Source organism: Thalassophryne amazonica, chromosome 5 (assembly GCF_902500255.1).
Source record: "Thalassophryne amazonica chromosome 5, fThaAma1.1, whole genome shotgun sequence".
NCBI classification, from domain to species: Eukaryota; Metazoa; Chordata; class Actinopteri; order Batrachoidiformes; family Batrachoididae; genus Thalassophryne; species Thalassophryne amazonica.
In genome coordinates, this window is record NC_047107.1 from 78,857,032 (window position 1) to 78,870,211 (window position 13,180).

Consider the following 13,180-nt stretch of genomic DNA (forward strand, 5'->3'; position numbering starts at 1 on the left):
CCTTCCCTAGATTTGTACCTTGAGACAATCTTGTTTCAGAGGTCTACAGACAATTCCTTTGATGTCATGCTGGGTTTGTGCTCTGACATGCACTGTTAACTGTGGGACCTTATATGTAGACAGGTGTGTGTCTTTCCAAATCATGTCCAATCAACTGAATTTACCCCAGGTCGACTCCAATTAAGCTGTAGAAACATCTCAAGGATGATCAGTGGAAATCTATTCTTTGTGCTCAGGCAGTCTAAACACATCACTAACCAAAACTATAAATAATAATAATAATAAAAAACAAAAGAGACAACCCCCCCCCCCCCCCAAAAAAAAAACAACAACCCCGGACTTGAAGAAAAACTATTCCAACCTTAGCAGAGATAGCAGTTTTGTGAATTCATAATCAGTCTGCGATTTATCGCTTGATGACAAAAACTGTCATAACTGTCAGCCAACAAAACACCAGCTTAAGTTTTCACTAAGTGAATCATTATTCCTTCAACAACTACATTCATGCACCGCATCACTATCATCTTTTCTCTTTGATAACCGATTCCATTGAAACACTTTACATTTACAGAAAAATAATGTGTAGTGTTTGCAGGGTTCTCCCTACTAATCCATAACAGAGTGCTTGACAACCTCTAATTTTTTTTTTTGCTCCCACATTAAACATGCACGAGTTACCAAGAGACCAGTCTTTACTGGTAATTTACAGAAGACTGGGTTCAATAGTGCACTCTTACTGGCCAACACGCACACGGCAACCAACTAGAGTCTATTTTCCGTCTTGGCTGGGAGCACATTTTGGAACTTGCTCTGCTCGGCCATACAACACCCCTTTCTCATGTTTTAGATAACACCCTACAATGGATTTTGCTTGTTTAATGCATGAATCAGAGACCCTGATTCATGCATTTGTCTCTTCTAAACTGGACTACTGTAATGTTCTATTTTCTGGTTTACTGCAGTCCAGCATTAGGGCTCTCCAATTTGTTTCAAAATGCTGCTGCCAGACTCTTGACACGAAGCAGAAAGTTGGACCATATTACACCTATTTTTGGCATCTCTTCACTGCCTTCCTGTCTCTGTGAGGTTGGATTTTAATGTTCTGCTATTAACTTAGAAATCTCTTCACGGACTAGCACCTCCCTACTGAGCTGACCCAATTACACCCTACGTACCGGCCTGAGCTCTGCATTCTCAGGGTGCAGGACTAGTTTGTGTCCCTAGGGTGAATAAAAAGTCTGTGGGTCACAGAGCTTTCTCTCATCGTGCACCTGTTTTGTGGAATGATCTTCCTGTGTCAATAAAATGTTCAGATTCTGTAAAGACCTTCAAGTCCAGACTTAAGACGGATTTATTCTCCCTTTCATTTGGCTAGCATACTGGCATAGTATAGAACTATGCTTCCTATCCTTTTAAATTAATTTTATTAGTAATGGGACAGGTCTCAGTCTCAACTTTATCTAAATTTTGGGCCTGTTAGTGAAGCTTAGGACTAGCGGCTAGCAATCACCTTAGTATTTTCTCTGCTTTCCTGTCGATTTACTGCTGATGAATTGTAGGTGTAGTTTTTCAGGGAGACTGATTCTGCTCTTTTTCTCTGTCCGAGATACGGATAGCGGGACGGCTACTGAACACAGGGTGCTGGACTGACAGAGTGCATACTGCAGTCTGCATTTAAAATGGACATTGCCGTGGGAAGAGGCCCACTGACGGCATGAGGACTGCTGGGTGTCCCCTGCCTGTGGCATAACCACCTGCATGGACTTCTCATCAAATACATATTCTTTTATTACGTCATGTTTTGAATTCCTGTCTTCTGCTTCTTCACCTTTGTAAAAACCTTGTAACTGTTAGAAGGGCCTAAGCAGTGGATCACTCCTCAGTCTGGTCTGCTTGAGATTTCTTCCTCAATATCATCATAGGGAATTTTTCCTTACCACTGTCGCCTGTGTGGTTATTCTAGGGGTTGGTAAGGTTAGACCTTGGTTGTGTGAAGCGCCTTTTGTTGTTATTTGGTGCTAATTTTTTAACCTTTATTTAACCAGGTTAGTCCCACTGAGATTGAGATCTCTTTTACAATTGAGACCTGAACAATTATAAAGTTTCTAATTCACCTAACCTGCATGTCTTTGGATGTGAGGAAACCAGAGCACCTGAAGAAAACCCAAGCAAACAGGGAGAATATGCAAACTCCACACAGAAAAGCCACAGGTGGGAATCGATCCCATGACCTTCTTGCTGTGAGGCAACAGTGCTAACCACTAATCCACCATGCTGCCATAATATATACAGGGTGAACACAAAAACACTCCTTGGTCTCAAGTATTTATAACATCAAAAGTCACGTGAATAATTTGACAATTTTGTTACCTACAGTTGCAGAAACTCAAGTTTTTTTTCTCTTTTGCAGATTAGTCTTCTTCAAAAATTGTAAAATTATTCATGTGACTTTTGATGTTATAAATATTTGAGACCAAGGAGTGTTTTGTGTTCACCCTGTATATAAATTGTATAGATACACTCACATGACCTAAAAATAAACACTGTCAGCCAAAGTCACACAGACCTGCACTCAATTTAAGCAGAAAATGTCAGGTCATGTTCTCAGTAACTGCCTTCATAAAATACAGTAAAGATTATACAAGGCACCTTCACTCGTATGTGTATGCCTACTGTCTTACCCTCTGGCTTCGGCCTCATCATCATCGATCCATGTGAAGATCTGTGTCGCCAAGATGGATGATACATCGAGCTCCTGAATGTCATGTGTGGATGCCATAACCAAACAATTACGATTTGCCTAAAAGCAAAGAAGCGAAAAGGGTAAGATAGGAGATGGAGAACTTAAAGAAAACAAGGCATTGTATATCTATATTTAAAGATTTAGGCAAGTTAAAGTATAAACATGAAATTGTAATACATTAGCATCAATTCAGCATGTGGTCTCATTAACCTAAAGTGCAACTGACAATTATACACACACACACACACACACACACACCATCTAGAAAGTATTCACAGCACTCCACTTTTTCTACATTTTTATGTTACAGCCTTATTCCAAAATGGATGAAATTTGTTTTTCCCTAAAAATTCTGCACATATTTCCCCATAATGATCATGCGAAAAAGTTTGATATTTTTGCAAATTTATTAAAAATAATTAATAATAATAATAATAATAATAATAATGATAATTTAAAAAAACTAATAAAGTTCTACACACAATGCTCCATAATGACTATGTGAAAAACATTTTTAGATTTTTGAGCCCAGGTGGATCCTGTTTCCACTGACTGTCCTTGAGATGTTTTTACAGCTTAAGTCCACCTGGGGTAAATTAAGTTGATTGGACATGATGTGGAAAGACACACCTGTCTACATATAAGGATCCACAGTTGACAGTGCATGTCAGAACACAAACCAAGCAAGAAGTCAAAGGAATTGTCTGTAGACCTCCGAAACAGGATCGCCTTGAGGCACAAATCTGGGGAAGTGTACAGAAACATTTTTGCTGCTTTGAAGGTCCCAATGAGCACAGTGGACTCCCTCAACTGTAAACTGAAGAGTTTCAGATCCACCAAGACTCGACCTCGAGTTGGCCGCTTGTCTGAAGTTAGCAATCGGGGGACAACAGCCTTACTTGGGGAAGTGGCCAAGAACCTGATGGCCACTCACAGAGTGCCAGCATACCCCGTGGAGAGAGGAGAACCTTCCAGAAGGACAAGTGTCTCTGCAGCAATCCACCAGTCAGGCCTGCATGGTAGAGTGGTTAGACGGAAGCCACTCCTTAGTAAAAGGCACATGGCAGCCCACCTGGAGTTTGTCAGGAGGAAACCAGGCACCATCTCTACAGTGAAGGATGATGGTGGCAGCATCATGCTGTGGGGATGTTTTTCAGTGGTAGGAACCGGGAGACTAGTCAGGATTGAGGGAAAGATGAATGTAGCAATGTACAGAGACATCCTGGATGAAAACCTGCTCCAGAGTGCTCTTGACCTCAGACTGGGGTAACTGTTCAACATTTAGCAGGACAATGACCCTAAGCACACACCCAATATATCATTGAGTGGCTTCAGGACAACTCTGTGAATGTCCTTGAGTGGCCCAGTCAAAGCCCAGACCTGAATGCGATTGAACATCTCTGGAAAGATCTGAAAATGGCTGTGCACCGACGCTCCCCATCCAACCTGATGGAGCTTGAGAGGTCCTGCAAAGAGGAAAGGGCTGAACTGCCCAAAGATAGGTGCAGCAAGCTTGTGGCATCATATTCAAGAAGACTTGAGGGTATAATTGCTGCCAAAGGTAGAACAACAAAGTATTGAGCAAAGAGTGTGAATACTTAATTCTAATGCTGATTTTTAATAACCCCCCCCCCCCCCAAAAAAAATTTTTCGTGTCGTCATTATGGGGTGTTTGTGAGTAGAATTTTCAAAGGAAAAAATTAATTTACTCAATTTTGGAATAAAGCTGTAACCTAGCAAAAAAAAAAAAAAAAAAAAGTGAAGCGCGGTGAATACTTTCCACACACACACACAAACATACATTTATATAATAAATGTATAAATGTATGTTTATACATATCATTAGGCTGTTGTAAATCATGGTGAATTCCATTCACGCTACCTGCATTCACATTGGTCTGTTATTTATTGTCTGCCTCAAATTTATTATTTGGCACAAAGGTGTCATCTAATCACCAGATATAACTGCCACATTAACTTCTCTGTTAGGGTTTAAAGTGTCCATCCCATACAAGCTTTCGAAAACTGAAAACATAATATTCCTCTGAGCTGCTTGTAGGGATTGATTCTGTTTTGAGTGCAGCGAACCTTCTGCTGTACCTCGATGTCACACTAAGATTACTGCATTTCAGCTGCTTTTGGCCTTGTAAGACCAAACAGTGCCACTGCAGGGGTAATACTTTGCCAAAATAATGTGCATTAGGATCAAAATTCAATTATTCTTTATTTTTGCCAACAACAAAACACAAACTATCACGCAATAATGTGAATCAGAGACATAAAAAAAATAAATAAAAAAAATCAACTTGTCAGCACCTGAAATGCACATTCATTTGACCATGGCGTGCATAGAGATAAGAATTAAGAAGCACACTGAACAAAACAGAATGCAACAGTTTTGTTTTTGCTATTTTTCATGAGCTAACTCAAAGATCTAAAACATTTTCTATATACATAAAAGACATTTCTCTCAAATATCGTTCACAAATCTAAGTGTGTTAGTGAGCACCTTCTCCTTTGCTGAGATAATCCATCCCACCTCACAGGTGTGGCATATCACGATGCTGATTAGACAGCATGATTATTGAACAGGTGTGCCTTAGGCTGGCCACAATAAAAGGCCACAAAATGTTGAGTTTTATCACAGCACAATGCCACAGATGTCGCACGTTTTGAGGGAGCGTGCAGTTGGCATGCTAACTGCAGGAATGTCCACCAGAGCTGTTGTCCGTGAATTGAATGTTCATTTCTCTACCATTAACCGTCTCCAAAGGTGTTTCAGAGAATTTGGCAGTACATCCAACTGGACTCACAACCGCAGACAAACGTGTAACCACACCAGCCCAGGACCTCCACATCCAGCATGTTCATCTCCAAGATGTTCTGAGACCAGCTACCTGTACAGCTGCTGCAACAATCGGTTTGCAGAACCAAAGAATTTCTGCACAAACAGAAACCGTCTCAGGGAAACTCATCTGCATGCTTGTCGCCCTCAAGGGGTCTAAACCAAAAGTGTTGCGTTTATATTTTTGTTCAGTGTTCCAAATTGTCATATGCATCAGAATCATTTGCCTCAAAGGTTTTCGATTCAGGGATGTTTTTTTCCTCCCTCTCAGTTCCGTATTGCAACAACTCTGTGCACTCTGCTGAAACTTCAAAGATGGAGTCAGTGGAGGAGGGCTCGAAGGAGTACAAATTGTGGCTTCATTTAACCAAGAAAGGTAACTGCTACTGGTAATGTGTATAAAAACTGTTTCAAGTAACAGTGGAAACAACAGTAATGTATTCTAAGTTCCTTTTCTCTCAAAAATTCTTGAAAGGGTAGTTGTAAAACAGCTAACTGATCATCTGCAGAGGAATGGTCTATTTGAAGAGTTTCAGTCAGGTTTTAGAATTCATCATAGTACAGAAACAGCATTAGTGAAGGTTACAAATGATCTTATGGCCTCAGACAGTGGACTCATCTCTGTGCTTGTTCTGTTAGACCTCAGTGCTGCTTTTGATACTGTTGACCATAAAATTTTATTACAGAGATTAGAGCATGCCATAGGTATTAAAGGCACTGCGCTGCGGTGGTTTGAATCATATTTATCTAATAGATTACAATTTGTTCATGTAAATGGGGGATCTTCTTCACAGACTAAGGTTAATTATGGAGTTCCACAAGGTTCTGTGCTAGGACCAATTTTATTCACTTTATACATGCTTCCCTTAGGCAGTATTATTAGACGGCATTGCTTAAATTTTTCATTGTTACGCAGATGATACCCAGCTTTATCTATCCATGAAGCCAGAGGACACACACCAATTAGCTAAACTGCAGGATTGTCTTACAGACATAAAGACATGGATGACCTCTAATTTCCTGCTTTTAAACTCAGATAAAACTGAAGTTATTGTACTTGGCCCCACAAATCTTAGAAACATGGTGTCTAACCAGATCCTTACTCTGGATGGCATTACCCTGACCTCTAGTAATACTGTGAGAAATCTTGGAGTCATTTTTGATCAGGATATGTCATTCAAAGCGCATATTAAACAAATATGTAGGACTGCTTGTTTGCATTTACGCAATATCTCTAAAATTAGAAAGGTCTTGTCTCAGAGTGATGCTGAAAAACTAATTCATGCATTTATTTCCTCTAGGCTGGACTATTGTAATTCATTATTATCAGGTTGTCCTAAAGGTTCCCTGAAAAGCCTTCAGTTAATTCAAAATGCTGCAGCTAGAGTACTAACGGGGACTAGAAGGAGAGAGCATATCTCACCCATACTGGCCTCTCTTCATTGGCTTCCTGTTAATTCTAGAATAGAATTTAAAATTCTTCTTCTTACTTATAAGGTTTTGAATAATCAGGTCCCATCTTATCTTAGGGACCTCATAGTACCATATCACCCCAACAGGGCGCTTCGCTCTCAGACTGCAGGCTTACTTGTAGTTCCTAGGGTTTGTAAGAGTAGAATCGGAGGCAGAGCCTTCAGCTTTCAGGCTCCTCTCCTGTGGAACCAGCTCCCAATTCAGATCAGGGAGACAGACACCCTCTCTACTTTTAAGATTAGGCTTAAAACTTTCCTTTTTGCTAAAGCTTATAGTTAGGGCTGGATCAGGTGACCCTGAACCATCCCTTAGTTATGCTGCTATAGACTTAGACTGCTGGGGGGTTCCCATGACGCACTGAGTGTTTCTTTCTTTTTGCTCTGTATGCACCACTCTGCATTTAATCATTAGTGATTGATCTCTGCTCCCCTCCACAGCATGTCTTTTTCCTGGTTCTCTCCCTCAGCCCCAACCAGTCCCAGCAGAAGACTGCCCCTCCCTGAGCCTGGTTCTGCTGGAGGTTTCTTCCTGTTAAAAGGGAGTCTTTCCTTCCCACTGTCGCCAAGTGCTTGCTCACAGGGAGTCGTTTTGACCGTTGGGGTTTTTACGTAATTATTGTATGGCCTTGCCTTACAATATAAAGCGCCTTGGGGCAACTGTTTGTTGTGATTTGGCGCTATATAAATAAAATTGATTGATTGATATTTAAAAATGCTTCTGGTAGACATACCAATGAAGAAAAGAACCCATCAAAAACCACATTTATACATACAACACAGGGTGCTTTAAGAATAAGTTTATTACAGTTGTACATTATAAGAAGCAAAAACATATCAATTTATGTAAATAAAGACCCAAATCATACTTTTTTTTGAAGAACAATCTAATTCATAAAATAAAATTTGTACAAGCAATGGCCACAAAAGGAACAGGCTGAAGCTCAAGGCTGTTTCTTGCATGTCCCATACAAAGCAATACTTGCAAAATGCTGCATGGTACAGTATTGTATGGGATGGAACAATACAACATTTTACCATGATAATGACATCAACTGTAATGAGTTGTACCATTACTTTTTAAATGAGTATCGTGACTAGGGGTGTCACGATTAGGAATTTCTGGAGATGATTAATTGTCAGGCAAATAATTGCGATTGACGATTATATTGTCTATTTTTTTTCCCTTCTTTATATTCTACTATCGTAGTATGATTACACAACTCTGGAAGAATGTTTGGCTCATCTGAGTGGAGAAACTGGGAATAGTGCAACATTTTTATTTTTATCTTCATTTTACATATAGTCACAACTTTTTCTGATTTGTGGTTGTTTGTTACATTTCTCAAATTACAGAACTGCTATAAAGAAAAGTGTGAACATTTTATTGTGTTTTAAAACTTTGTGGAGCAAATGCAAACACCAAACTCTTATAAAGAAGGAAAAAAATACCTGGACACATGCAGAAAACTTAGATATAATCTATATATCGAGATATATATATCTCGTGCCTCCGTCTGCAGTGAGTTGACTCCGTGCGCGCGCGCACACACACACACACACACACACACACACACACACACACACACACACACACACACACACAGCTCCTTCGGTAAACTGCGCATTTTAAAAGGCTTTGAACAAGATGGCTGCTGTTTTAATTGGCCGTCGTATTCAAAATTTGAACGTCCAAATGACAGTAGGACGGCTCGCTGCCTAAAACTATGAACTGAGAGAAAAATCAAAGACTTAAATAAAATAAACGACTCGTCGACTACTAAATTAGTTGTTAACTATTTCAGTCATCGATGGAGTCGTGACTAGTCGAGCCAGCCCTACAAAACCGAAATGCATCCACAGCGGTGCGTGGCTTTGGAACCAGAACCTCCTCACACTCCATGTTATTATCCAAGCCTCGCTAACCATCCGACCAAGACAAGAGGAAACAGAGTGAGTCAGGCAGCGTGCGGCTGCTGCTGCACGATGACATCAGATTTCGAGTCGTTTATGCAACTTTGTTGATAAAGCAAATAATTCACGGTAATTGCAGTTATGAAAAATATTCGCGAATATGAAAAATAATCGCGATTGGCGAATATTGTAATAATTGTGACTGCCCTAATTGTGACATCATGAAAAGTCAACTGCATTGAAATAACAATGATCTCTTGCAGAAGATTATAAACTATTTCTAAAATATCCATGTCAAAAATAGATAATATCAAGGATTATAATTTATACTTCAGAATAATTTGTATCCTTAACATTAAATATTCACCAGATTTTTTTCTACATAATTAGTGTAAGCAGTGATGTAGGTGTACGACCTGAACGTCTTCTATTCACGGTTTGAAGACAAGGACTCACACCTCCCCACCCCCCACACAACTGGATATTCAAACACTCTGGACCTCCCCCCTCTCACTGCTGCCCTCTCCACTCCCCCTGTTGCCCTCTCGGTCCAAGAGGAGGACATGAGGAGACATTTCAAAAGGCTGAATCCATGTAAGGCCCCGGGCCCAGACTGTGTCTCTCCTGCCACCCTGAGACACTGCGCTGATGAGCTGGCCCCAGTCTTCACGGGGGTCATGCCATGTTCCAGTCTGTTTCAAGTCCTCAATCATAGTTCCAGTCCCCAAGAAACCATGCACCACTGGACTTAATGACTACAGGCCTGTGGCTCTCACGTCTGTAGTCATGAAGACCTTCGAACGCCTGGTTTTTATCCCACCTGAAGTCCATCACCGACCCCCTCCTGGACCCCCTGCAGTTTGCCTACAGAGCCAACAGGTCTGTAGATGACGCCATAAACCTGGCCCTGCACTCCATCCTGCAGCACCTGGACTCCCCAGGAACCTACGCTAGGATCCTGTTTGTGGACTTCAGCTCTGCATTCAACACCATCCTTCCAGCTTTGCTCCAGGACAAGCTTTCTCTGCTCCACATGCCCAACTCCACCTGCAGGTGGATCACAGACTTCCTGACAGACCGGAGTCAGCGTGTGAGGCTGGGAAAAAATGTCTCGAACACTCGGGTTCTCAGCACAGGATCTCCACAGGGCTGTGTCCTTTCCCCTCTGCTCTTCTCCCTCTACACTAACTGCTGCACCTCCAGCCACGACTCTGTAAAGCTCATCAAGTTTGCGGACGACACCACCCTCATCGGACTCATTTCGGATGGGGATGAGTCTGCCTACAGGAGGGAGGTGGACCGGCTGGTGACCTGGTGCAGCAGCAACAACTTGGAGCTCAACGCCCAGAAAACAGTGGAGATGATCGTGGACTTCAGGAAAGCCACAGCCCCCCCGCCCTCCCTCACCCTCACCAACAGCCCCATCACCACTGTGGTCTGTCACCGCTTCCTCGGCACCACCATCACCCAGGACCTCAAGTGGGAGTCAACCATCAGCTCCCTCATCAAGAAGGCCCAGCAGAGGATGTACTTCCTGCGGCAGCTGAAGAAGGCCAAGCTGCCTGTCCAGCTGATGGTGCAGTTCTACACGGCCATCATCGAGTCCATCCTCTGCTCCTCCATCACAGTGTGGTACGCCGGTGCCACAGCCAGGGACAGACACAGACTGCAGCACATTGTGGCCTCTGCTGAGAAGGTGATCGGCTGTAGCCTTCCATCTCTCCACGACCTACACGTCTCCAGGACTCTGGGCCGAGCAGGTCGGATCACAGCTGACCCTTCTCACCCTGCACACGGTCTGTTCAAACCACTCCCCTCGGGCAGGAGGCTAAAGTCCATCCGGACCAGAACCTCCTGCCATAAGAACAGTTTCTTCCCCTCTGCCGTTAGACTCATGAACTCCTCATAACTCAGTCACCTTAAGCTTAACTCTGTCACTTTATCATCTTATCACGGGTCACTTTAGACAATGTACTTTGGTTTTTAATTGCACTCCTCCCACTGCACTGTTTTTTATGTTTTTCTGTTGCACACAGCCTTTCATATTTCTTTTTTTTAATCTTAGATTTTATCTTATTTTGACACATATGTTATATTTTATCTTAGCATTTTATTTCTTCTTAATGTTGCACCATTGTACCGAAGCAAATTCCTAGTCTGTGAATTCTGTTCACTGGCAATGGCAATAAACTTCTTCTGATTCTGATTCTGGTATATCACAATAAATGGACGACGACGACTACGCACGCTCAAATAAGTGCAGTCGATGGACAGTGTTTTTCCTGTTTAATGATGTCTGTGTAGAAAAGCAGTACCTTGTTTATGGCAAAGGCTGTGATGATGTCAGATTCCTTGTGGATGATGCGCGCCTTTCCTCCAGGGCTGTCCAGATCTGACTCAACCTTCAGGGAACAGGCACACACAGTAAAGTCAATACAAATCTTTACAACTGAAACACGAGCAAACAGCAGACATAATTTCAGATACATCTCTTTCTGCACCACAACAAAGACACACCAATATCCATGATAGTAGGTGATAAATCACGTCCTAATGCCTGAAGATAAAATATCTGCTGTTATAACAGAGCCAGATCTCAACCCAGATGTGCACTTTTTTTTTTCAAATCCACATACACTGTATGTGATTGCCTTCAGGGTTAGGAAAGGACGTGCACTGCATCGGCCACACTATTACACGAGAGTGGCAAACAATTGGGTTTGTGCCATTAGATGGCATGAGCACAAACAACCCAAACAACAAGCAGCAGTGGTCTACACTACTGTTCTGCCAATTACACTCAAAATGAGACAGGCATCATTTGAGCATGAGATTGCATTAAAGTCTTTACTGCATTTATTTGAGGAGAAAAGTCCATGCCTTTTTCTGTCAGAAGGAATAAAGTAAAACTTGCCTCATCTAAATATGGGGGTTTGCCATTTCCACCATGCATACAATCCCTGTGGAAGGCAGATTGGCTGAGACAATGTTGGGCCTATTAATCAGAAGCTATTCAGCATCAGTTTGTCCTCAGAGATGCCGTTAATTAACATTCAGTCAAAATGAGCAGCTTGAACAGAGTGTAGAGGAGGCTTTCATAACCTCTAAGTAACATCAATATAGATTATGTGGTTTACAGTCTATGGTTCATATTCACAACTATTCATGCAGTGAAAAAGATTATCAAACAACAACATGTGAAACGTTATGAAAAGTTACATTCTGTACCAAATTTGACAATTCAAATACCATTCATTCAGTATTAAAAAGGAACAGCTTCAACAACCAGCCCTTCCCATTCTACCAAAAAATATAATTGATCCAAAGCAACAATACCTGATTGATTCCTGACTTCTCCATCTCTGAATATTTCATACAGTCAGTCTGGTCCTCAACCAACTTTAATGATTGGGAAGCAGCAGAATGCACAAAACACACACAGCAACCAGTGATGAATCATGCAGTCAAACACAGACAACAACAAAAACAAGATGCAGTATTATGATGTTAATCAGGTGTAATTAAAATTAAAGCATTTTCATGCACGAGACAGTAGAAATACATGGGGTTAGCATGCAGAACAACAATCACAAATGTGACAACAGCGACATAAAAACATAAATGATGTGTTTACTTGGGGTAAATGCAGGGCTTTTGCAGAATTTGTCATCAGAAAATAAGTGTTATTCAGTTACACATCCTGCACATGTCAAACTGCAAACACGACTGGATGCAGGCCACCAGCCTGTCGATGACACCTTTTTAGAGGACTGTTGGGGAGGTGATGGTCTAGTGGTTAATCGTTGGGCTTAAGACTAGAGGATCCTCGGTTCAACCCCAGCCTGGCAGGAAAACGACTAAGGGCCCTTGGGCAAGGTCCTTAATCCCCAAGTTGCTCCTGGTGTGTAGTGAGTGCCTTGCATGGCAACACCCCAAAATCAGAATGAGTAAGTTTGTGTGAATGGGTGAATGTGAGGCATAATTGTAAAGTGCTTTGAGCATCTGATGTAGATGGAAAAGTCCTATATAAATACAGTCCATTTACCATTTGTTGTTGGGATTGTCAATCACCATTCATCTCCTCCCCAATTCAGCACTGGAAAAGATTCTTTGAGTGTGGAAACGAAAGATCATGTTCCCTTCAGTCAGAGAATGGTAATTCATTATGAAAGGCATGGGTGAAAACCATCTTTTAGCTCATCCTCAAAA

The 13,180-nt window shown here is 41.6% G+C and overlaps 1 protein-coding gene across 1 annotated transcript in view; it reads right to left on the reverse strand.

The window, feature by feature from the left end:
• LOC117510773 (dmX-like protein 1) overlaps positions 1-13,180 on the reverse strand; it is a 196,497-nt gene that overhangs the window by 14,946 nt on the left and 168,371 nt on the right. Inside the window, 3 exon segments of the mRNA XM_034170628.1 lie at positions 2,682-2,800; positions 11,287-11,373; positions 12,308-12,370. Of these exon segments, the coding sequence (XP_034026519.1) occupies positions 2,682-2,800; positions 11,287-11,373; positions 12,308-12,370 (269 nt within the window).